Raw genomic sequence first — 27,142 nt, forward strand, 5'->3', positions numbered from 1 at the left:
GCCTGTTGGATAGAGTTTTATTGTCACTTGGGTGCAAACCAGAGTCTCCTGGGAAGAAGGAAACACAAGTAAGTAAATGTTTAGATCAGATTGACCTATTAGCACGTCAATGCAACATTTTCTTGTTTTCTGATTGATGTAGGAGGGCCCAACCCACAGTGGGCAGTCATCCCTAGGCATCCCCTACATAAGAAAGTGGGCGGAGCAGAAGCCAGAGAAAACACACCAGTAAGCAGCTTTCCTCCATGGCTTGGCTGTGGATCTCTGCATCTGCTTTCATCAATTATTGGATGAAGGCGCTGTGATGACAGGGTATCCACCGATCTGATTACTGGGGTAAGCCAGTTCAGGCACCCTCTCCACTATTGCTAGTGGTCTAGCTGGGGTCATCCTTGTGGATTCCTGGGAACTTCCCTGGCACTCAGTTTCTCCCTATGCCCATGGTGTCTTCCTCTATCATGGTATCTCTTTCATTGAGCAAGGGGCATCAAGTTCATGATGGGGAAACCTACAGAGACAACAAAACCAAATTAGTGGGAACTTATGAAATTTAATCTAACGCCTGTGGAGCCCCCACAGGACTGGACTAGGACCTCTGCATAAGCAACAGAGCTGTAGCTTGATCTACTTAAGGAGCGCCCCCCACCCCACCCCCGGCCATAGGCAGCATACATTCCTGGTACATGAGCTGGCTTTTTGGAGCACACTGCCTATGGTGGGACACCTTGCACAGTCTTGATGAAGGGGGAGGGGTTTGGACCTGCCTCTTCTGAATGTACCAGGCTCTGCTGACTCCCCATGGGAGGCCTTACCTTCTTGTAGGAGGGAATGGGGGGTGGGTTGGAGGGAGAAGGCTGGAGGGGCAGGGGGAGGGAAGAGGGGGATCTGTGATTGGTATGTAAAATGAATAAAGACTTTCTTAATTAAAAAAAAAGAAAGAAAAACACGGAGAAGTCATTTAAATTAGTCATCTAAAAGAATTTCAAACAGAAAAATATCAAAATATAAGCTTAGACTTTCTGGCTTCAAACTCCTGCTCTCCTCTTTTAGCTTCTTTATAGTTGGTTCTTCTCATTGATGGGTGTGGTGTGGGGTAAGGACTGATCTAGACATGGTGAGAAATGCATCCCAAAACATAGTAATCTAACACTCCAGAAAGGGTTCTAAACTGTGCAGGGTGGGCAATAACAATACCTGGAGACATGTTTGCTTGGAGTAGGGTACCACTTGCATCTTCTAGGTAGAAACTAAAGACAGTACTTAGCATCCTATAGCATATAACAAAGAATTACGTGTCCCGACTCATATAGAAACTCTGTTCTAAGGCCATGAACAAAGCCAGAACTGGACTTCTAAGGATGCTGCTCAGGACTCTGGTCAGAAAACAAAGGGCCAGATCTCTAGCTCCAGGTGATATGATGAACTTCTTTGTATGGTTTTGCCATCACTACCTCATGATCTTACTTAACCTGGCAAGATCATACTTTGGATGGCAAGGCATCCCCTTCCCACCATCCTCTTCCCCTCCATGCTGCATTAGAATTTTGAGATCTTAAGAACTAAGTATGTGTGTGGTGGTGGTGGGGGGGGGGTAAAAAGTAAAAAGAAAGGTAAAAATTAAAGAAGGGGAAACAAGAGGTGGATTTTTTTTCTAATTTTTCTGTGTTCATAGAGATGACTTCTAAAATAAGTTAACTTTTACCATCGATGATCTCATCTGAGCCATTCTGTCATCTACATTTCACAAACAAAGCTCAGAGAGTAATAGGCTAGTATTAGAAGAACTCATGTCTGCCCTGTACTTCCCTTGAAGTAGCACTGGTGTATGTAAGGAGGTTAAGGTAGCATGTATGGTCCTACAGTTGCAAAATTTCAAACCTGCTACATATCTGAAGTTACAGAATCATATAAGACACATTCCTTTTAAAGAGGTGAGGACGAGTGAGATGGTTAAGTGGGTAAACGTGCTTGCTATGCAAGACTCATTGCTTGAGTTCTATCCCTAAAACCCATTCGAGAAAGATGGATATAGCGGTGCAATTTTGTAATTTCAGTATGTACGGTAAGATAGCAGAAGACTGGATAACCATTCCAAAGCTCATGGGCCAGCTAGCCTGGAGTGTATGCCATGGCAGAAATAACAAAAGAGGCCACGCCTTAGCAAGGTGGAAGGATAAAAGCAACTCTTCCAGAAAGTTCTTCTCTGATCTCCATACATCTGATCTCCATACATCTCTGATCTCCATACATCTCCATACATCTGATCCCCAACTGTAGGGAAAAGGGACTGGCTAAAGAAACACACCCTGACCCCGGAGCCCAGATCCAAGGAAAGATGGCTCAGATCAGGGCAGGAAGAAACATAGTTTGACTCAGTCAGATCAGAGCCATCTCTGCCCCTGGCCAACTGACTTGTAAAACCAACCAATCACAGAGTAGGATAGTAGAACCCTGGGCCCCGGGGTTGACTCCACCCCCATGACTTCCTGTGTAAACTTCCCTGCCTTAGTCAGTTAGAAAAAAGGCTGTGTTCTCCACCCTGGTAAAGGCAGCTACTCTTCTGGACTCCTCCTTCTCAAATAAATCTCTTTCTCAAAAGAGGTTTTTTGGGTGTGAAGATCTTCATTCACAAGCATAGAGAAGATCCTTGCTGAGACGTCCCCCAGTGGACAAAACAAGGGAGAGCTGAAACAGCAGAACAAGAAGGAGCAGAACAGAACTTTGGTCAGAGGTCCCTCAGTGGATAGAGCCAGAGAGAGAGCTAATAAGTAACACTTTTCTCCAGAGCCAGAGGAAATTGCTACATTTCTGCAGCGGTTTCCCTTTCCCAGAGTGAAGCAAAAGAAGCAACATCTTAGGCCGGAGAGGTAGAGCTCTGCTATGAAGCCCCCTGGAGTGGGGACTGAGCAAAGCTCAGCTGTAGTGGCTTTCCAGGAGAGGAGCAGGATTGCTATATCCTTCAGGGAGACCATCCCCCATCACACCAGGTATACCTTGACTTTCCAGAAGAGTCAGGATACCCTTTCCCGCTGAAGCAGTTCCAGGCCTGACTCTCCAGACTAAAGTCAGAAAAATTTCCCTCCCAGAGCTGAACTGTCTCCTGGCAGTTCCAGCCATCACAGCTGTGCTAAACAGCTCTAGATGTCCAGGACACCTTCAGGGCTGAGCTGATCTTCTGAGCAGCTTGAGGTGTCCAGAATTCCTTGCCCTCCAGGGCTGAACTGTCTCCTTGTAGTTCAACCATTAGAGCTGTCCTAAGCAGCTCAAGGTGTTGCCTGACTCCCCAGGTAGTCAGGACACATTTTCCCAAAGTTGTTGCAATCAATTTACCTACATTTTTGGTGCTGAAACCCAGGACACCAAACCCACAGAGTTGTAAAACTCACCTTTTGCAAAATGTGCAATTTACCTACACCAGCAAACACACACACACACACACACACACACACACACACACACACACACACACACACTTAAAAGATGATACAGTGTATTGCATGAAGTCATCTCTAAGTCTAAGTAACACCTAAAATGACTGTTCTATTAAATGGCTATTAAGTACCAAACACCTTCTCAGAGTAGTTTATCTGATCCTCACAAATGTTCTTTAATCTTAGTTGGTTTCATGCTAGGTCAGAATAACTGAATGAACTGAATGACTACAACTAAACTAAACTACTGAAGCACAAGAAAATAGCAACAACAAAAATAATAGCCTTCCAATTATGTGATCTGCTAACTATTATTTAGATGTGAATGAGTAAGAAATCCTGAAAAAAAATAGTATTTTTAAAAATCAGTTTGGTTCCAAAATACTGGTTCGCAGCCAAGTTGTAAGCAACCCACCATGTATACATATTAAGCTATGGACTCATATCTGTCATTTCAAAGGAAAGTGACAAGTTTGTGATTAAATAATTTAAATCTAAATATTCACATATTATTTGAGGAGATTCATTAAGAAAAATTGCATTCCACTTGATGTTTACTTCCTCTGAATCAGGTTTCCTGCTAGAGCACTGCCTTTGGTCTGCTAGAAGATGAAAGAGCTTGGGTGTCCTCTAAGTCATGGGTCTGAATCCTATCTTACTCACTGCTGAATCTTAACATCAACTTGCTGATTCGAAAGGCAAGACACCAACTTTCAAAGTGCTTTCCCTTTAGCTCTAGCCTGAACTAGAACTTGCCCTGAGTTCTGAATTCTGTCTCTATGGCAGACAACACAGAGGTTATCACTATAAACAGATGAATCTGGCAGCTAAGGCTCAGTTGGATGGGGCCCCTTCATCTGCTGAGGAATACATTATCATTTGCTTTTCAAGATGAAGACTTGGTGAGTAAGCAGGGTAATGAAATGAGCCATGCCTAGAATATAAAAACCTATGAGAAATTCTCTCAATTTTCATCAAATACTGGACGCATTTCTGAAATCCATTTTCACTCACCTCATTATGGTATGACAAATTGGCTTTATTTAGGTCTTTGAATACAGATTATTCAAAGGTGAAAGTCTGCCATGGGATTACATAAGGGATTCCTGCAGCAGTTAGACACAGAGAGATATGTCCACCTGTACTGGATGGATGGCCATGGTTGAAAGGGGGTTTTGTTGTCATCTTAAGTCTATATGGCCATTGTGATGTTCTACACACTAAGCAGTTCTACACACTGCTTCCTTATATGGATCTGTGCCTACTGGGTTTTCCTTACTATTCTGTCTTCCAATTCTGTTTTTTTTTCCAGTCATTTTTCTTACAGACTATATTTCACACACACACTCTTTTTGAGATGTTGTTTGTGGTTCAGTTTTTGGAGTTTTAGTTCTCCCAAATATATTTCTTTTAAATTCTATAAAATTTTGATATGATCCCTGGAGGAGTCTATTTCCAGTGAACATATGATTCCAGAATGGTATTTGCTTTAAACAGTTCCTTGAATATATATTTATCTTTTTAGTGACTTAGGTAACAATTGAAAAGGTACTTTATGTTTCATGGACTGCAGCTTCACTTTGATTTATTTTGATGTGTGTTTCTTTTATTAATTATAGTTGGACTTAATTATAATTCTGAGTCTAATTTACAAATTTTTGAAAGATGTTAGGCCTTATCTCTTTCACAAATGCTTTCCTTAACCTCATTGTTTCTAAGAATCTTATACTTTCTCATTTTGTTTTCATTATCTACATCTTTCAGTTTATCTTTTCTGTCTCTCTGATCCACTCTGTGTAGTGGGTTCAGATCTCTACTGCACCATGGCAATAATTCTATTCAGTTGTGTTCATACTGTTTGTTTGATCCATTTACTTTTTAAATATTTATAACTTGTATTTCTCTTAATCTTATTTGGCTATGTTTCAAATCCTTCTGGACACACACACACACACACACACACACACACACACACACAGAATATCCTCAAAACATTTTGATCTTTTTAACTCCATCTAGTTTATACATTTTTCTGATTTTCTTAGAAGACAATTTAATTACCATTTTTTCCTGTAGTCTTATTCTTAAAACAGCCTATTGCTTGTGTGTTGCTGGAGGACTTATTGCTGTGGTGTTTGAGATGGTAGTGGGTGTTGAAGCTATGGCCTCACACATGCTAATATGTGTTCTATTAGTGAGCTATATTCCCAGCCCTTTTTGTAGTTTTAATTGTGGGACATGATCTTAGCTAAATTTCCCTGGATAGCCTTGAACTACTCTGTAGCCCAGACAGGCCTTAAACTTCTGATCCTTTTGCTCCAGCTTTCCATGTAACGAGGATTGCAGTAGTATTGCACTACCAAGCTTGTTACTGATTTTCAACTGTGAATTCATTTATGGGAATTTGTCATGAGACTTGAGTTTCTGTTATGTGCTCCTGAGAAAATTTGTTTGCCTTTGCCAATTAGAGTCACTGTAAAATTAAAAATAAATAGTCCTACTGCAACCTTTCAGAAATAGATTGCTTGAATTTAATCTGCAAATATATCGACTTATTTCTAGTTATAAGTTTTCTTGCTGACTCCTCTTGTGGTGGTTTTTTAAAACTAATTTATTTTAACATATCAACATTTGGATATACAGACTGAGGAAGGTGATTTGGACTGGACGTTCAACCTCAAACACCATCTATTCTTTGACCCCTGTCAATTGTAGCTGTCAGTTCTGACTATCAGAACTGAAGCTCCAGAACACCAGATGTGGGCAATGACCAGTGTTCATGTCCTTCTCTGGATCCCAATATGCTTTTAATCACTTTACTTCTGAGAATTTTTTTGTATATCACCCACATAGATGTATATATTAGAGCTGTAGTTTGTTATTCATAGTGCAAATTTATTGATCTAATTTCATCTAGTTAATAATACCACTAAGATCAAATAATTAGTCTCTAAGAACCCAAGCTGGCTTCCACAGAACTCAAGATTCTTCTGTCCCAACCTCCTTAGTTTTGGTATAGCAAGAATGAGCCATTATGCCTGATTGTTCTGGAGTTTACAAAGTATTCCATACTTCTATATTTAATTTAACAATATATTCAGCCATCTTCTTGTCTTGGTAGATGTACATCTCCTCACTTCACTTGAATATATGCCTAATATTAAATACAATAAATAAAGCATTGTTCATTCAACACATCTCTCACTGATATATATTTAAGTAATTTTTAGTTTTTTAATGCCATTAAAACTGTCAATGTGTGTTAGTTTTTTACATATCTAAATTAAAACCATATAGAATTGCCAGATCAAAGAACATGATACTTAATTTTTTAAAATAGTTTTTAAATTTTTTGAGATTATAACATAATTACATCATTTCCACTTACCTTTCCTCCCATGTAACATTTCCCCTTGCTCTCTTCCAAATTTGTGGCCTCTTTTTCTTTAATTGTTGATATATACAAATAAATATAACCTGCTTAGTCTGTATAATATTACTTGTTATATATATATATATGTTTTCAGGGCTATTTATCTTATTTGAATTTTCTTTTCAGAGCTTAAAAAACTACTTTGAGAAAGAAAAATTCAATGTGCCTGTATCTTCATTGCCTTTATATGCAGTGGGTTTCCTATGTATGTCATCAATAATCTAAGAAACAGTGTGTCTCCAAACTGTACTCCTGCATTTATTCCATGGAGAGAGGAGAGGACCTTTAATAGATATTTTTCATGCCACATGAGAAACTGATTTGAAGCCATTTTCTTCATGAGCTACATTGATTCATAAGCTAGAATCTGTTTAACCAATGGCGATGGAGCTTTCATCGAACTGTGAGTGTCCTAACTGTTTGGAAGGTATTCACAGTGAGTCTAACCGGAATTCTTCCAGAAAGAAAGATGATGGTGCACCATACGCCAGATCAAGTAAGAAATCCACACTTTCTCCCATCATGAAACGCTTTCTTTCTCAGTGTTATTCCAACAGGCTGGAGAATGGTAACAAGGAAGACCCTGGGTTTCTCCCTTCAGAGCGGGAAAGTTCCATGGGCTTTTCTCAAAGACAAAATCTCAGTGAGACATCAAAGAACACCAAACAGAAGACCAAACCATTGAGAGAACTGACTATCCAAGAACTACTGAGGAAGTTTGGAGACGGTGGGAAGTTCCAACCGTACTCCAAGTCCTTGGGCCACTTTAGAGACCACGGGGTTGTGAAGTTCAGAAGAGCACTGTATTATTCTGGAATCTGGGTAAAACGTGTTCAAAGCTCTAAATTGGAAAAGCACTTTTCAGCTAATTATTTCAAAAGAAATCCCAGTAGCCTCCACCGGCTGATTCCCTGGCTGAAACGGGAACTCACAGCTGTTTATGGAGACAATGGCTACACAGTTAAGAATGTTCTAGCTGCTATTCTCCATCACATGACAAAATTTAACTTAAACAGTGAATCTTTCACTCAGCTACTGGAGCCTTATCTTCTACAACATACCCATCACTTTCTGCACGAGTTTATCAGTTTTGTTCATTCATCTTACAACTTGGAGACCTATGACCGGAGTGCCGTCTATCAGTGTCCCGTTTCAAAATGGATGAAAAACAAGAACGCTTTTTCAACTCCAGTCTTGTCTTTGCCTGAGGATTTCTCCCTCGTGGTGTCTCATCAAGGTACCAAGCGGTCTAAGAACACCCGGGTTCAGTGGAATAAGACTAGGCCGAGGCCTCACTCTAGCTTGAAACAGTTTCCAAATGGCAGTAATTCCTCACGACATCCCAAAACCTCAACAACCCATCAGAAAACAGCAGACAAATTCCATGTTTGGACTGAAGACGAATGGGAATTAGATGATTTCAAGGATGTGGTTTGCACTACCAATTTGTTACTGGATTGGGATAATCTCAGGGAAAGCAGCCCAGGCACAGAGTGTTACAAAAACGATAATCAAGAGAAAAAGGCAGAAGGCAAAAAGCTGCTCCCTGGCCATGTCCAGGCTCCGCAGAGGAGTAGAGCAAGTTCCCACATCAGCGGAGCATCAGTGGATCCTAATCAAGTACCACCAAGAAAGTACAATTTAAGGGAAAGGAATGTTGTGCGTCCTGGCCAACAGGTACATTATCAGAAAAAAGAAAAAAAGAAGCTTGAAGAATCTTCACCAAAGGGTTATCAAAGATTGCCTAGAGAAAGGACCTTGATAAACAGCAAATCCAGAGAAAGGGATCATTCTAGTAATTGTATCTCTGGAAATTTCCTCTTTCCCACTAGAAATGATAAAATGCTGGGTTCTTCTAGAAAAAAGAAGAGAAAGTACAGCCAGTCTTCCCAGTGTGTAGAAGTTGGTTCACAACAAAGGGCAAGAACCCAAAGTCGATCCAGTTCCAGGACACCCAGATCCGAATCCTGGTGTGTTGGATCCAGAAAGCGATCCATAAGCAGAGATCGGGATAATCTCTCTACGAGGGGAAATCACAGAAGGAAATGTCTCACCCAAAATATACGCCGTGGGCCATCAAGAGGAAGTGTGCACGGCTGTGAATCTGCCTACAGGATGGCATCCTTGACCCCAGGGTACCATGGCAAGGTTTGTTTAACCTCTGGGTGGAGACACAGCTGTGCCTCTGCAGGTAACTGTGATTCTCAAGTTGGAAGAGAGTGTGACAGTCTCACACGCCTATAGACTGAGAAATATCAGTTCCCAAGTAAGCAGCAGAAGAAAGGAAAGAACCCAGTCATTAGAGCAAGGAAGATCAGAACACTTGGGCCCAAAAAACCCCATTGCCAGTGTGTGGGTACACAAACCACGGCACAGTTCTGTGTTGAGTTGGGGCATCTCAGTGATCAAAGATCAATGAATGGTCATTTTGAATGTGTGACTTCCTGTAAAAGTAGGTTTAAAAAAAAAAAGGAATTCAAGACTTCAGAAGCATCTAGCCAAGAATGAATCCAAAATAGACAGCATCAGAAGCATAGAGATATAAATTGTTTTGAAAGGCAAATTAGTCTACTTAGACAGCACCGAGGCTCATTGAAAGTGTGGATATAATCTGAAATACATGAAAATATTTATCATAGTACTTTTTAACTAAAACAAAATATCTGATGGTTAAATTCAAAGCTCATATTGGAGACAAATATATATTATTAGATTATTAATGTATGTAAATAGTATTTCTGCCTACTCTTTGTAAATGAGTAGAATTCCTAGATATATTTTACTTGGACCCTGCATAATAACTTAGTGGGTAGACACACTTGACCCACATGGTAGAAAGGAAAAAGCAGTTCCTATTAGCTTACCTCTGACCTCCACAAGTATGTCATGGCATGAACATGCACCCTCAACACACACACACAGAGAGAGAGAGAGAGAGAGAGAGAGAGAGAGAGAGAGAGAGAGAGAGAGAGAGAGAGAGAGAGAATATTTTCCTTTTATTTTAGTTTGGGTTTAACAATGAAGATGGCTGCCCAGATTTCCCAACACTACAAAGACTGTATTAATAGTAGGAATGTAAGTTACTTAAGAAAGCTATGCATATTAAGTATACTGTTAAATGTGTGTGCATACCTGTGTGTCTTTCTCTCTGTGTTATATTTCAGAACTAGTAGAATTTTGTGTGCCTAGAAAATATGACAGAACCACTGTTTTTTAATAACATTTTTAAATTTATTTTACATACTGACCACAGTTTCCCCTCCCTCCTCCTCCCCAACCCCAGCCTCCTGTATACCCTGCCTCCCCATCCACTCCTCCTCTATCTCCATTCAGAAAGGGACAGGCCTCCCATGGGCTTGAAAAAAGCATGGCAGGACCTTGAACAAAGGTCTTTCTTTAAGGGCAAGACATGAACAAAGTTGAGGCAGGACCAAGCTCTTTCCCTTGCATCAAGGCTAGTCTAGGTAATCCAGGATCAGGGACAGGTTTCCAAAAGCCAGCAAAGGACAGGTCTTGATCTCATTGCTAGGAGTCTTACAGTCACACACATGTGGAAGGCCTATGTCAGTCCCATGCAAGCTCCCTAACTGTTAGGACCACTGTCTTAAGATATATCTTAAGATATATATCTAGAGTTACTCTGTAGTCATTGGTATTTCAAATCCATTTAAATAAACCAGTTAAATAAACATTGCTAGGATTTTTACAACCTTCTCCACACATCCTAATGTAGGTATTTTAAGTTCTGTTTTTAAGTAATTCTGATTTCTCACTCACAGACGCCAGGTCCAGTGATGTTAGACAAGCTATTCAAAGTAATTTGCCCTTGGCTGTGGGATTGAGGAGTCCAGTGGTGATTAAACTCTTGTATGTCCCAAGAGTATTCAAACTATTTTGAAATAAGAGTCTTTTTTCCTCCTTGTGGCAGATGGTAATAGAGCTAAAGCTTGGACACTACCAGGAGCTATGTTTATGGGTTTGTGAAGAATGCAGGTTTAAGATGAAGGGAAGGAAAGTCAACAGAGAGAAAAGCAAGATCAGCCAGAGAGGGTACTGGAAGCAGGACCTGGGTCTTCTGAACTTGGTTCATCTTCCTGGCTTTCAGCTGCTTTTAATTTTAAATTTTACTGAGTTTTGTTTAGTCAGTGCACTGTGTCTCTGCATCCTTACTTGGATTGAGGTGCACAGGTACATGAGGGGACACACAGGGAACAGGGGCCTTAAAGGGACGCTTTTGAAGGTCTCTTGTGCAGTCTTGGAAAACATTTAGGAATTTGTCAGGTGAAATTTTTGGCAAGAGCTACCAAGAAAAAGAGGTGACTTTAAGTAAAGGAAGCAAATGAAAATATCTAGAATTTTCCATGTAGTATCTTTGAAGATCCTGAGAGACATAATGAGAGGAAAGGCTGATGTCAAGCTGTAAACAGAATGAAATCAGATTTCTGACTCATGTGTAGTTACTTTGCTCATAGAGATAGCACAGGACTCCAAATTCAAGTTTAATGGTTTTGGAACACATTTTGCAGAAATCTTAGAAAATGTACACAACATATATTTTTATTTTAATGCATATTCACTTATGATCAAAATCATAATTTTATTAATTTTTTTCTGAAATTTACACTTTCATCAAGGTAGGTGAGCAGCCATTGCTAAAGATCCAATAGCATATGTAAGGTCCTGAAATTGGGAACAGGAAATCAGTTGCAGTGGTCACTGTTTAATCGTAGTTCACTGAAGTGTCTGTGTGGTTAAAAGTATGCTCGTGACCCAGCAGTGTGTTTTTCTAACTTGGACAAGCCAGTAGCTAATGGTCTTCAGGTAGATGAGTGAATGATCTCTAGGGGATAAGGCTTCTTGATGATTTGGAGAGAGTGTATTTGTGAGCATGTACAGGTACACACACACACACACACACACACACACACACACACACACACACCATAAGGGATATGGAGATGCAATCAACAAAACTCATCAAGGTTAAACAAAAAACAAAACTTGAAAGACAGGAAGATGGATCACATGAAAAAAAGACCAGGTCCTGCCTCCGAGACTCTGTCCTCACGACTTGCCTTGCTTTTCTCTCTGTTCACTTTTCTTTTTTTTACCTTGCACTCAAATTCTTCACAAATTCAAGTGTCTATAGGGCTTGCTTAATCCACATCTTATTGATGATGAAAAGGATCAAGTGTTGCCCTTGCAGTGGAACTTGAAGCCCCAATAGCCCCAACTCCAGGGTCAACAATCTTAAATTATAGTTGATACGACTTACTTTTTGTGGCATCATTTTTCACTTACCTATTTTTCTCACCTTGTGAGAAAATGTGGCAAATACATTCATAAACACTGTCATTTTACTTGAGTACACATGATGAGGTTACTTTAATTATGCTTATGTTTTCAATGAGGGGAAAGAGTTTCAGAGAGATCATATCATTAAAAAAAATAGCAGAGCTGAGACCTAACTGCAGGTCTAACTGCACACGCTTTGTGTTTTTTATAGCTTGTTATGGTTGACTGAATTTCTCAGATCTCACCCAGACATAGTTAGGACCCTTAACATCTGGTCTTCTCCACTCCCGAGAACACATTTTCATTCATAATCCAGAATGCTAGTATAACCATGGAAGTGAAGGTTCTAAGGGGTCACTTCTGTTTATTTGTAAGAATAAAAACCAATTCCTCACTCCCAAATTCACTCTCTATTGTCCTTTTGATGCTAATGGGTTCATCTGTGCCAGCTGGGAGAAAGGAGGTGACTGATTTTCAATACACATGCTTCAGTTCACACAGCATCTTCGATGACATGTGGGTCAGCTGAAACCTCTTAGGTTCAAAGCAAGTTTTTCCTCTCTGCCCTTGACTCTCGATGCTCTTGGTGCAGTTGCTTCTTGAGGCATGGGTCACCTTTCTAATGAAAAGCAGGTAAGGGGAAATGACTTGTTGAAGATACTGAAGCCATTGGAAGGTGTTAATATAGAAAACAAAAAGCATCAAATGTTTTCGTCTTTCAGTGCACCTATTTGATATGTATAGGAAGGGCTACCACTTGACCTTGCCATAACAAGCAGAGTATACTTTCAACTGGTTTCACTGACCCTGGGATCCCTTTTTCCAGATCAAGCACATTGCTACTGACATTCTGATAGATAATTTTATTCATGCAATTTTTCTGCCTAAAGTTTCCCATCAGTACCCTATTTCATATATATACTGTCTATCTATCTATCTATCTATCTATCTATCTATCTATCTATCTATCTATCTATCTATCTATTATAAGAAGATATTTCAGAAGAATACCCACAGACACAAATGACATCTACATGTACTGGTTTTTTTTGTTTTGTTTTGTTTTGTTTTAACCAATAGAATATACTATAACTGTTCCAATTTAGGCAAACACCTCTCTCTCACAGCACTTAGTCCAGGGTCCTCCATGTAGGAATTGTTTGGTAAATGTGTTTATGGAGTTACTGTGATCTTATTGAACTGTATGATCTCTGATAAGTAAGTTGTCCGCAATCTACTTTTCACCTCAGTTAAATGAAACTGATCCAATCACAATGTGTAGAGAATCTAGGTTTTGCATTTTAATTATATTGTTCTTGACCTTTTACTTTATAGTAACGCACAAAAAATTGAGCTCCTAGAAAAACTGTGTGTTTAAGAACTGAACATAAACTTCATGACATTACTAAGAAATACCAAGTGAAATTAGAGGACAATGTTTTGAAAGTCTGTCTGTCACATGCAGTTTTGTCTCATTCATATATACTTTTTAAAAGGTGACTTATAAAGTATTGGAATTGCAGGTAGTTTCAATAATTTTAATATTAGAGTTACTCAGTGGGCTGAAAAGGTTTTTTCCATTAAGCTTCATAACAAGATGCATATTTATACATTAAATACTACACAAACCACACTTTGAACTGACGCAAAAGAATGAGGTACCTAAATACAGAGTCTGCATGTTAGAACAATCAGGAAACAGATGTGGCCTGACTAGATACAGATGCAATTATCTGTCACCTTTTGCCTGAGCCCTTTAATGCTTTTTCAGGTTCTACTGTGGCAGACTCTTTTCACCCATGCTGGGACAGCTTTGAGTAGTCCATGTTGCTAAAATTCCTTCCCAGAAGAATATGAAAGTAGCTTCTGTCCCCTGTTCTATGGTTCCAACAACAAATCAATGTACAATATTTACCAAAGTCCACTCTGGGTTTAACTGAGCTTACTTACAAAGCGTAAGTGAGGGATTACTTACAAGAGTATAGGTTCCTCCCTCTCAAAAAAGGACACACTGGGAAGTTTTTATTCAGCAAGGATGATGGCTTTTCTATAATCATGTAGATGGAGTCTCTCTCCCCTAGTCTCCCCTGGCTTATAAAGCTTACAGCTTCTCACCGAGGCTGCCTGCAATTAGGGCAGAATTGTATACGTAGGTGGCACACAGTGTCTGCATACTCTACTGAGTGTCCTATGACCCTGTCAGCCCATTTTTCTATGAATCAATGTCAGAAGTCCAGAAGACCAGCTGGGATGGTCTTTTGCAAGTGAACACAGCTGAACTCCCAAAGATAGAGGCTGGTCTACTGGAGCATAGTCACGTACAACATCCCATTATGGAAAGTCATTATTATTTTTATGCTGAATGTGTATCTTCAGAAGCTCCTTGCTCCAATCTTATTTAGAAAGTGTATACTTTCTAGAATACATCTTTTCTTTGAATGATTACTTGACATTTTTCTAACTGTCCAGCTATTAGAAGTGAAAAATTACTCAAACTTTTACTGCAATACCAAAATATCTATGTGACCATTTTTGCCTACTCATCTAAGCTTGCTTTCTCTTTTCTTTACCTCAAGAATGAATATCTTTAAGACAAGGACCAGCTAGACATATGATTTCTTTGTGAATGCTGAGTGGGTAAATGATGAACACAAGACAAAACCTCAGAGGTAAACTGAGTAGGATCAGTAGCTCTAAGAACCACCATGAAGAAACTGTGATTTAAATTGGGCCTGTGTTATGAAGGCCAAAGTTATCTATTCCAACCTCTCCTCTGTATGAGAGCCTAAGACCCAGTCACCCATGCGCAGGTAAGAGGAACCCAAAAGGAAATGCCAAGGAAGCCCTTGGACAATCCCTATGCATCGCCGTGAAAGCCTGTAAACTTTCACATGAGATAGGCTACTTAGTGTCATCCCAGGCCTCACCCAGATCAGGACCTTTGTTTTAATGATCTTCTAATTTCCTATGCATGTTATTTTTCAAAGTACTTCTGGGAGTGTATATGTGTAGACATGTACGTGTGTGTGTGTGTGTGTGTGTGTGTGTGTGTGTGTGTGTGTGTGTGTGTGTTGTATGTGAACCTGTGTCTGTGTGTGTGCATGTGCATCATGTATGCATATGCTCGTGGAGTGCAGATGTTGATATTGGGTGTCTTCCTCAGTTACTACCCATCCTGTTTTGGAGACAAGGTGTCTCGTTGAACCTGGAGCTCACCAGTTCTGCTGGATTGGCTGCCCAGCAAACCACAGGAGTCTCCCTGTCTTCATCCTTCTAGTATCACGTGCCCACCTTTTCATGACTCTGGTTCTCATGCTTGCATGGCAAGTATTTCACTAGCTGAGCTATCTCCCGGCGATTGAATCTATGGCTCCATGTATTCTTTAGCACTGAACTATATCCCCAACCCTAAAAATGTTGAAATTTAAGTCTTCTATAGTGTGACGTGACAACCAACTGATTAAAATTAATCAAGATTATAGGTTAAAATTTGCATTATTTTACATTGCATTATTTTATATTGCATATAAAACAGTAATAATTTGAAAACCTCATTATTCCTTATAATAACTTTAATGAGTTTCTTTTTAGGAAAAATAATATATGGTTTTCACATTATCTGGAAGAAAAAAATAGATGGACCGTGGTATATGTGGAGCATACATGAATGCCTATATTAATACATAAATTGTATTGTGTTTTGAGAAATTCATTGAGATTTTAAAAGGCACCTCAGAAATGTGGTGGTTTGAATAAGAATGGCCCCATAGGCTCATATATTTGAATGCTTAGTACCAGGGAGTGGCACTATTTGAGAAGAATTAGGAAATGTGGCCATGATGTAACCACATGATGTAGGTGTAACCTTGTTGGAGGAAGTGTGTTACTGGGAGTGGGCTTTGATGTCTCAAAGCCCATGCCAGGCCAAGTGTCTCTCTGCTTGCAGATCAGCATGTAGTTCTCAGCTACTGCTTCATTGCCACGCTCTCTGCCATGATGGTAATGGACTGACCCTCTGAAACTGAAAGCAACCCCCCAATTAAATGCTCTCTTTTGTAAGAGTTGCCATTTTCATGGTTTCTTGTGGTGATATTTTATTTGTATGTTAATAAATAAATAAATAAAGTTTGCCTGGAGATCAAAGGGAATAGCAAGCCATTTTAAGGTAAATACAAAAGTCAGGCAGTGGCTGCCCTTAATCCAATCACAGGGCAGGCAGAGTTTCTGTGTGTTCAAGGACACACTAGGGAACAGCCAATCATGTGGTGACACACGCCTTTAATCCCAGTGCCAACCATAGAGACCTGGAGGTCTGTACAGACAGGCAGTGACAAGGAAGTGAGGTAGCTGGGCTAAGAGCCAATGAGAGGGCAGAACAGCAAGGCAATAAAAGCCTGGGTAGACAGGAAGTAGCTCTCTTGGGAAGCTATGGCAGCATGGTGAGTCTCTGGCTGGCGGCTCTCACTATTTCTCTGATCTCTATGGCTTTCACCCCTATATTTGGCTCTGTGTTTCTTATTTAATAAGACCATTTAGAAATTCATCTACAGTGTCTCTTCACAGAAATAGAACAGTGACTAAGACAATCAATCAGAGAAGCATAAAGGTTAAAAAGTGTGATGTCAAGGCCAGGCAGCCAACATTTAATGGCTAACTTGATGCTTAACAGTGTAACCTTAGTCAAGTTATTTAAAATGTCCATTTCTTAATTTCAATTATCAGCAGTGTTAACAATACTACTCTAAAGGGTATTTATGAGGCATTGATCTATGTAAAATGCTTGAGAACTCCTGATAGGCAGATAGAGAAAGGTGCCGGAGGGAGACAACAGGGAAGGGAGGGGAGGGTGGAGGAAGGGGAGGAGGGAGGAAGGAGAGGATAGAGAGGAGGGGAGGATAGAGGGGAGGGGAGGGTGGAGGGAAGAAAGGAAGAAAATGACAATATGAATTGTTAAACATTGGTCTAGAAACAAAAACTAGGCCACTACAAAATTGAACTGTTTTGTTCAGAGTTTTCCAGAGAAACAGAAATGAAAGACAATATAAAGATACAGAAGGGGAATTATCGTGCCAATTGATTCGCTAGATGGCAGAAACTGAGAACTCCTATGTTATTACACCTGCCAGTTAGAGACTTATAAAGCCCTGGGTGTGGTTCTGCACAAGTTCAAAAGCCTGAGAATGAGAAGAGATAATGGCCTGAGGTCGGTGGTCCTGGTGTAAGTCCTAGATTCCAAAGGGTAGAGAACTAGGCACTCCCATGTCTAAGGGCAAGAGATGCTTAATTTTTCCACTCAAAGAGAGTACAGAATTCACCCTGACAGATTAAATGATGCTGGCCCACTTTTCTACCGACATAATACTAACATCTCTTTCCGAAGCATCCTCACAGATACATTCAGAATTTTACCAGCTATCTGGACTTCTCTTAGCTCAGTCAAGTTGATAAAAAAAACTTTCCATCACAAAAAGGCAAAGAAGAAAGGAAAGAAGATGGACACCTATGGTGTGATTATTGTGATTTGGGCCTTAGAGCATGAACAACTAAAATAGAAGACATTCAGAGGGGTCAGACCTCCTTATAGGAAACTGAGACCAAGGAAAGAACTATCAATTACTGAGTAACAGCAGTGTATCCACAGCCTTTAAATGGATTAGTCTCTGATGAGGCTATAACACTAGCTGCATATGTCGAAACTGGGATGTATAAATGCTGCATGCACTGAGATCTTAAAAATTAAAGAGGGTGCAGATCTTAATTGGGACACTGGAATAATAATGGGTTCATACAGTCCTGCACCTCACATCTGCCCAAAAGAAATGTGTTTTTTTGTTTTTGTTTTTTCTTTTTGTTTTTTCGAGACAGGGTTTCTCTGTGTAGCTTTGCGCCTTTCCTAGAACTCGCTTTGGAGACCAGGCTGGCCTCGAACTCACAGAGATCCGCCTGCCTCTGCCTCCCAAAGTGCTGGGACTAAAGGCGTGCGCCACCACTGCCTGGCCAAGAAATGTGTTTTTAATCAGTTGTTGGGAAATGAATTAATTCTTTCTAACATAGTCTAAAAATTCAGTGGCTTTACTTATTTTTTATTTGCTTGTTTGTTTGATGGGTGTGTGTGTGAGTGTGTGTGTGTCACAGAGTACATGTGAAAGGTCCAATAACAATTTGGAAGGGTCAGTTCTCTCCTTCTACCACATGGGTTCTAGGGATCAAGCTCAGGTCCTCAGGCTTCACAGCACTTTTGCCTACTGAGCCTTCTGCCCCTCCCGCCTCCCTCTCTAGCCTCCTGTTAAGAGGAAGGTCAACACTGAGCTTATTGATTGTGTTGCCAAATGCTTTTCCAGACATTGTTCTTGTACTATCTGTTATAGTTTTGCCAGGAATCCTATGTGTGTGTGTGTGGGGGGGGTATTGATATCATGATCCCTCTTTTACAGATAAAGAACCAAGCGATAACAACAGCAGAACTGAGGCCTGACCCTAAATAACTAGAGCAATGCCAATGGTCTTTACCAACACACTCCTCTGTTTTCCATGGAAAACAATATCAAAACATTGGAACATCAGCAGTAAAGTCAGGCTTTTGAGGTCCCGTTGTGCATTACAACACATGCTTCCATATTTAATTATCACTGTACTTCGAGACTATGAGACCTTAGAAAACTGGAACAGAAAATAGATTATATGAGCAGGGGAAATAAAGGATCCTTGAACATGTTACAACTGAGTTGGAATTCACAAAACATTTTTTATCAGATATCAGCCAGCTTTTCTTATCAAAGGGCAGATGATAGTTTGAACATTTGGGGATGTGCTTTCTGTTATAACCAGTCATCCCTGCACTTACAGGGTGTGTACCATAAATCTTTGTTTGCAAATGCAATTACTGAGCCAGTTTCTCCCTAGTACACAGTTTCCACACTCCTCTTATAGTCTTTACATGATCAAAATCACTTTAGTTTTCTGGTGATGAGGCAATGCAACGATAAAAGAAACTCTTATTTAGGATTCTAATTAAGGTCACATTGGAGGAACCTAAAGAGTCGTCGAACTATATAGAAGGGCCACAAAAACTTAATGTGCCAATGATCTGTTTTGGGAAAAGTAAACTGAAGTGATGTGAATTCTTTGTTCTATGCTACAAAACACATGAATCATCATAGACAGTAATAATACATGGGAGAGGACCTTAAATTTATGAAAATAAGTTAAAGGTTATTTCCTAAAAGATGTCTTCCAAAGTGAGGTGTCAGATGGACACGACAGATCATAACTCCCATTGTTCCCTTCACTATGCCTCATCCCATAACCAGGCAATTGGACTATCTCTGTGATCAAAACATATGGCCATCTCATCTTGAGAGATCTATTGCATCCACATGTGAGTCCAGTGATTTAATCCTGGTTGGTGCTCTCTATAGGCTTGTCAGATGGGTTAGGAATTGGTTATGTATTTCAAAGCACTGCTCTTAAAGCTCCTGGGAATTAACATGTTAAATCCATAATCATGCTTTATTGCCTGTATAATCCTAGGTTAACAGAAAACGAAGTTGATTCATTTTTCACATGTTCACCAAAGTGAAGTCATATTTTTCCCTTAACTAGTAATTAACCTTTATGGCTTTATTAACTGCTTTATTAAATTTAAATGAAATGTTTATTAGGAAGAGTTCATGGTAAGTATAAACTATGGTGACAGTGTGACCCTGGTAATGTCCTGTTTTTTGGAACTTCTCTATTAAAATGGTTTGTATTACATAGAGTTCATTTTTTATCTTAAGGTACCAGTGCTTGTAATGAATGTGGGATATAATAATAAAAAGAGGAACAGCTTTGGAGGCAGGAAGACTTGTATTCAAATTTGTATCTAATTACTTACTGGTTTATTGGCTATGTGACCTTGGGCAAGCTACCCCATATCTCCGAGCCTCAATTTCTCTATATGTAATTTATGGACAATAATGAGTGTATTCAGTCTGTTGGTAATAAAGGAGGAGAAGGAATTGAATTCGAAGGTATCAGAGGTAGTTAATTCATAAGAGGTAAGTTTATACTAGTCTATTTTCAGTTGAAATAGGGAGATTTTCCTATTCCACTCACTTGAAAGAGAGAACTGGAGACCATAGGAAAAATACTTTTTCCAACCCCCCTCCCCCACCCTAGCCGGATAGACTTTGAGAGAACCTGTGGCATGGATTGATGTACTTCACTAAGAACTGTTAGTTGTGTCACTAGCCTAAATAGTTACTCTGTATATCATCTTACACAAATGTGCAGATTGGGACAGAGATGATGCTATGAAAACACAGCTTTGAAAGCAGAGCTTTACTGGTGGAAATATTAAGTCAAGTATTAAGTTAAAAGGAAGGTTTATTCTGTGGGGTAACTTACAAGTAAAGGGATAGGTTACATGGTCTGGGAAAGGTGTAGTGCAGTCCAGCAGTGTTCTCTGGAGAACTCTGCTCAGTCTACCTCCAGCATCCAGGATCCAGAACCAAAAGAGCCGGCACATCCGGATCTCAGGTCTTAAAGGCTCCTCTCTCTGCCCTGCCTCGTAGGCATGACAGTTACTGGAAGCCTCAATGGGGGTAGCACTTCCAGGTCAAAGCTGGAACAGCTACCCACTACAGAGCTTCAAACACATGAGCTGGATACAGTAGCTTTCTAAGCAGAACATGGGTTGAACACCATTTCTGCTGGGCTTTTAGCAGAGAGCACTTGTTCAAACTATAGTACAGATCTACATGTGGTGCACTGAACCTGATAATCTTAAAGAGCGTTTGGTAGTCTGTCTAAGCACAAAGTTCTAACCCTCTGTTGTAATAGGTGAGGGCTTATGAATTAGTTAATCACTGGTGCAATGCATGCAGAAGTTATGCTTACAGTAGACATAACTGTAGACATCTCCCCAAGCAAGGCTACATTGTCCTCAATCTTCTCTATCGTTTTGTGTATCTGTGAAATGGTAACAATGAATGATATTCTTCGATAAAAGGATAAAAGCTATATTTTGAGGATAGCAAATACAGTCCATCAACCTTTGGAACAAAGCCACTAACATTAACCACAGGCTCCTTACTGCTAGGAAACATAACAGTGAAGATTAACTTCTATCATGCTGATGTGTGTTGGGTTTTGTTCTTGTTGATACTATGTTGGTCTAGTTTGTTTTCTAACTAATATGAGAACTTTGAGATTAAAGGTGAAGGAATATTATGATGGTAGATTCTGATTTCTAGTATCACAAATAATATTACTTAGAGCCTCACATATATAGATAATGAAGGGCAGAGACAAACACATGGAGTGCTTTGTGCCACTGCCTGTGTCTAAGAAGGATGCATCAAAGAAGCAATGGAGATTAATACATGGTAGGAAATGGTAGATGTCTAAGAAACTGGGTTATGTAGTGACTGTGTCCCACTGGGTTAGCACACAAAGGGCATCCATCATTGTAGATGAAATTCTAAATGGTCTTAGTAAGTAAGAAACACAGAGCCAAACACAGAGTCAAAGCCTAAGAGATCAGAGCAAGAGCCACGACTCCCTTTGGCTTACCACTAGCTGCCGCCCTTCCCCTGAGAGAGAGACCTTCTCCTGTGTGACTGTCTTTTTAAAAGCTGTTCTGCCTTCTCATTGGCTCTAAACACAACCACATGATTTCCTCGTCACTGTCTGTCTATACAGACCTCCACATCTCTATGGTTGGTACTGGGATTAAAGGTTAGGGTCACCATGCTTGGCTGTATCCTTGACCACACAGAGACTCTGCCTGCAATGTGATCAGATTAAGGGCATGTGCCACCACTGCCAGATTTCTGCTAAATGGCTTGCTCTTAGCTCTGATCCCCAGGCAACTGCTGTGGATATCGTTCTATATAAATAAAACACTGATGGCCAGTGACCAGGCAGGAAGTAGGTGGGACAAGGAGAGAGGAGAATTCTGGGAAGCAGAAGGCTGAGGCAGGGAGACGCTGCAGCCATGGCCAGGAGAAGCAGCATGTAAAGACGCCGGTAAGCCACCAGCCACGTGGCAAGGTATAGATTTATAGAAATGGGTTAATTTAAGCTGTAAGAACAGTTAGCAAGAAGCCTGCCATGGCCATACAGTTTGTAAGCAATATAAGTCTCTGTGTTTACTTGGTTGGGTCTGAGCGGCTGTGGGACTGGCTGGTGACAAAGATTTGTCCTGACCGTGGGCAAGGCAGGAAAACTCTAGCTACAGGCAACTTTATTTATTAACATACAAATAAAATCACATTTAGCACAAATAAAATATCACCATATATCACATAATCCCTGTAATTCTCAGTTGTAAAATGCATAGGTAGGGGATGGAGAAATGTCTCAGCATGCAAGGGCACTTGCTGCTCTTGCTTAAGACTTCAGACCCAAATTTGATTTCTAGTACCCAGGTGGCTCACAACAACCTGTAACTCTAGTTCCAAGGAATCCAACACCATCTTCTGGCCTCTGTAGGTACCCACACATCTATACATACACCTACACACAGAGACACATGTAAAAACTAAACACAGATACAGATATAAACATAGATAAAAATAGATAAAGATGATAGATATAGATAGATATAAATGATATAGATATAGTATTTGTGTGTGTAGATAGATGGATAGATAGATAGATGATAGATAGATAGATAGATAGATAGATAGATAGATAGATAGATGATAGATAGATGATGTAGATCAGAGATAGAGGCAGAAATTAGGGAAAAGCAGAGTGGCTGTTGTTCTGACCTCTCCTGCACTGACAGGCTTAATAGCACCTTGAGTCCATCAGGACATTCAGTCAGAAAAAGAGAAATGACAGAGATATTTTTCTCCAACGTAATTGAAGAATTACAAAGAAAGAGTAAAATGAGGTAATAAACAGATTAAAAACATAGAAACAACGGGAAATTTCTAAATCTGGAACCGTAACAGCAGGATGGTCCTAACAAACCCAGAACAGAGTCACTTCTGATGCTGACTTTGAGGCCATTGCTGCTATTGTTGCTGCTGCTTCTTCTGAGACCTGGAATCCTAGCAGGCAGAGTTACTTGAGAGCTACTCCTACCCCCTGATGGGAACTAGGGAGCTCACTGGAGGAAGGGAGAGGGTAGGGAGAGGAGGAGAGAAGGGGTGGGCAGAGTCGGGAAGGAGGGAAGAGTGGGAAGAGGAAGGGGAACGGCAAAAAGATAGCAGCGTGAGAAGAGAAAGCGCTATTACAAAATTAAGATGGAGTATTTACTCATCTCCTGTTAATGTAGACTAAGGAATTGGAAGGCAGAGGTGACGTGGGGAAGCCACACTGACGGGTGTGCTGTTCCCACAGCCTCTAGAATAATTACAGCAGGTGGCAATCCTCAGTATTATGAGGTCTAGAAGTTAATCCACTTGTGTTTCATTGGCGTGTTCTAGTGAGTTGTGTCCCCTTTCAACACAAAACTGAAAGTTCTAGATGCAAATGTTTTTAGGCACTGAACAGCATCGCCAGGCACCTTTTGTGCTGCCTTGGCATCACATTTTGTAAGCTTTTCACAGTATAAAAAAATTTACAGCCGGGCGGTGGTGGCGCACGCCTTTAATCCCAGCACTCGGGAGGCAGAGGCAGGCGGATCTCTGTGAGTTCGAGGCCAGCCTGGGCTACCAAGTGAGTTCCAGGAAAGGCACAAAGCTACACAGAGAAACCCTGCCTCGAAAAACCAAAAAAAAAAAAAAAAAAATTTACTTCACAGCAATTATGAAAAAATAAAACTCGGATTTAAAACTAAGAGGCAATAACTGTATGCTCATGGTTAAACTTAAATGCAAATTTTGGGCCTGCAAAGATCGCCACATGAGGATTATCCCTGTGTAATTCTAATAAATGAGAGATCCACAGGCTGAAAGTGAGTGCTAATGTTCCTGCTGAAATGCTGACACTCACTCTGTTCCTTGTTTATTTCTCAAGGAGCTATTCTGCCCCTGATCTTGAGGCTTGAGTCAAGCCAGTTTTACCTCTATTCCTAGGATAAAGCAATACCCCCAAGCCTTAGCTCACTCATCTATTAGACTAAGGAGTGCCGCGTATTGAGATTGCAAAGACCGTTTAACTACCTGTCAGAGCAGACCCAAAAGATCCAGTGACCCCATGTCTGTCTCCTCATTTAGATGACAGAGCTTCATTTGTCATTTCAAAATGATGCCTTTTACACCTTACTGGTTTCATTGGGTCAATATTACTGACAAATGACTGTCTCCTTCAAGACCAATCAGCGATAATTCCTAATTACTTTTACTTTCCAAGGATTAATTTCAACTCCAAGTGCACTTGCAAGCCAGGAGAAGTCACTCCAAAGAATATGTCTACTTTCTGGAGTATTCAGTCCTGTGCTACCTACAAAAAAAAAAATACCAATTATATAAGATAATACCTGCATGTCTGGAAGTAAGCCAGGCATCTCAACACATGTGAGCCCAGATAATTCTCCTTTATGCTGAAGACAGACTTCATGCTGTTTTATAAATCAAGAGACAGAAACTTAGGTTTTATGGTTGTTCTTGGTTGTTAGATTGTTTGGCTCTGGAATCAACAGAGAGACAGGACTCTAGGCTTATCTGTGAGGTTCTTGCCTGAAAGGATTAAACAAGAGGGAAGGACCATCTTCCAAAGTGGACAGCACCTGCTAGTGGAGGCCCAGATATAGAGAGGGCCTAGTGAAAAGCATGGCTGCTTTTGCTTGCCTGCCTTTGCTCCTTGCTGATGAGTACATCTACTTAGATTCTGCTGCTGCTCCTGCTGCCATCATCCTACATTGGTATCACAACCCAGTTTCGCTGGCCTTCCAGTGTAGACTGAAAAACAGAGGCTCTTTTCAAGGGTTCTCCAAGTCTTCAGGCTCATGGACTGAACAGTTACTGGTGCCTCTCCAGCATATAGATAGCACATATTCTGTGAGACAATCTACCAAATTCTCTTTGGGGTATATATTAACTATATTAATTCTGTTCCTTTAGAGAAACTTGATTAATACATCAGTGATTACATACGATGTACCAAGAATCACAGAAACTGAACAAATGGTAGAGCTGGGATTCTAACCAATCTCTGTCTGAAGCCAAAATCTGCACTATTTACTGATCAGCATAGTCTCAACTGTGCCTTCTGTGGTTAACCATCTCTCTCAGGAGATGGTAGGAAAACTTGTAGTCAACTTATGAATATCTGTTATCTGCACACACAAGTTTCAATGGACATACCAAGCAAATGCAGTTTCAGTAAATTTGTACCTGCCTTGCACCAATGTCTGCATTTGTGGTGGTCTCATGTCTCTCTGGACTCATTCTGGCACTGTGGAATGTGTGTGTGTGTGTGTGTGTGTGTGTGTGTGTGTGTGTGTGTGTGTGTGTGTGTTTGTATGTGTGCCTGTGTGTGTGTTCACTCTAGACATTGGCTGTACAATGATTCTTTGGTGTTGTCACCCCTAACTCAGGAAATGAGTTAAGAAAGTCAAGCTCCAGGCCACGTAGCATTTCTGTGCACAGACTGGTATTTCTGGTCTCTTCCTTTTCTTGCTCTACAAACCCAAGATTCTCAGGCCTCCTTCTTTTTTGTCTGTTATGCTTCTATGACCTGTTATGGCCTATGGAATAATGTTTGGTATCCCAATACTACCTTTTTATACCACCTGCAAGCATAAACCATGAGACCTTGCATGTGTATGTTTTAAAGATTTTAACCATCATGAGAATCCAGTTTACATAAAGATTAAAGAAACAAACAGGTTTGCAAGGCTTGCTATTGTTATTGCTCCTAACCCCATAAATATGAGGAACATTTACCTCAGCTTTCCAAATGAATTCACGATTCTCCGCCATCAGTGTAAGAAGTTCCAAACTTCTAATTAAGACTTTTTTTTAGTTCTGTATATGTTTGCCTGGTGGGCCAGTTTGATACCAGCCTCTGTGATTTTTCTTTGTTTGTCTTGCATTCTAGCTGGAGACTATGCCAATGAATGCCCCCTTACACTTATACCTCCTATGTACTTGCTATTGTTTATGAATAAACTCACATCAGATGAATGCAATCACCCACAACTTAGCTCCTGCTTAACATTCCCTATGAGGCACTCTGAGCTTCTCTCACGCATTGCACATTGTAAATGGTTCCTTCTATTGTGCTTACCTGCCAGTACATTGTGTTCTCTCTCTCTCCCTCCCCAATCCCTTCTTTTGGTGGTATTGGAATCCAGGGCCTTGCAAGTGTTAGTCACCATCCTGCCACTGAAGTTTATCCCCAGCCTCTGTATGGAGTCTTTCAAGCCCTGTCTCTTTGCATTTGAATCATATTCCTTGCCTGTGCTTCCTTCAATGAGATGTTCTTAGTGGCATGGACCAGATTGTTTATGCCTGTGTTCCCTTGGCACTTCCTGTAAGTATCTGGATCTTAAAAAGAATCTAACATTTTGAAGAATGCCTAAATGAATAAGCACATAAATAGATGAATTAATAAGCTCCCGATGAAGGTGAGGCATTGTCATAACCATATGCTACACATCCCAAAGCCAGGAAGGTAAATAGCAATTGTAGACCCCTGTTTTTATATAATATCTCTATTCACATCACATTTTATGCCAGTTTTTTTTCTAACCTAAGGATGTATAAGAATTGGTCTTTTCCATCAACAAGAGGCAGTATGTCAGTCTGGTGCGTGTCTTGTAGCTAAGCAGTATGCTTCACAAAGCATTGCCTGTCAGCCTGTGACACATTATGGCAGGCATCACAGCAAGCAGCTCCCTTTGGCACGGAGGAGCATTAATGAAGGAGTGGGGGACATCTAGACAGATGCAGACAGCATGGCTGGGAGCTGAGATGGAGAGAGAGCATGAGCCTTTCATGCCTCAGACATAGCATCAGCCTGTCTTGCAGTAGAAGGAAGGCATCAGAGAAACCTGCATCCCAAACCTCTTCAGTTGTTTCTCTGGTAGGGTGGGACATTTTCT

General features: G+C 40.4%; 1 protein-coding gene and 1 long non-coding RNA gene across 9 annotated transcripts in view; one reads left to right on the plus strand and one right to left on the minus strand.

Moving 5' to 3' along the window:
• LOC143271847 (uncharacterized) lies at positions 1 to 4,156 on the minus strand. The gene is made up of 3 exons (XR_013049106.1): positions 4,095 to 4,156; positions 227 to 508; positions 1 to 48 (listed from the first exon to the last, which is right to left on the minus strand). It is a non-coding gene; the product is annotated as an uncharacterized LOC143271847 (long non-coding RNA).
• LOC102905859 (uncharacterized) overlaps positions 4,074 to 27,142 on the plus strand; it is a 27,254-nt gene continuing 4,185 nt past the window's right edge. Inside the window, exons 1-4 of one of the 8 annotated variants that reach the window (XR_013049101.1) lie at positions 4,198 to 4,333; positions 6,991 to 9,055; positions 14,736 to 14,969; positions 25,158 to 25,440. Coding sequence is in view for 2 of the 8 variants with exons in the window: in XM_015988631.3 (XP_015844117.2) it covers positions 7,243 to 9,055 (1,813 nt within the window). In the remaining 6 variants the exon portion in view is untranslated. Of the gene's footprint in view, positions 4,334 to 6,990; positions 9,056 to 14,735; positions 14,970 to 25,157; positions 25,441 to 27,142 lie in introns of those variants that run through there. The other 7 variants (XR_013049100.1, XR_013049102.1, XR_013049103.1 and 4 more) reach the window with 7 other exon arrangements.

Source organism: Peromyscus maniculatus, chromosome 2, assembly GCF_049852395.1.
Source record: "Peromyscus maniculatus bairdii isolate BWxNUB_F1_BW_parent chromosome 2, HU_Pman_BW_mat_3.1, whole genome shotgun sequence".
Classification (NCBI taxonomy): domain Eukaryota; kingdom Metazoa; phylum Chordata; class Mammalia; order Rodentia; family Cricetidae; genus Peromyscus; species Peromyscus maniculatus.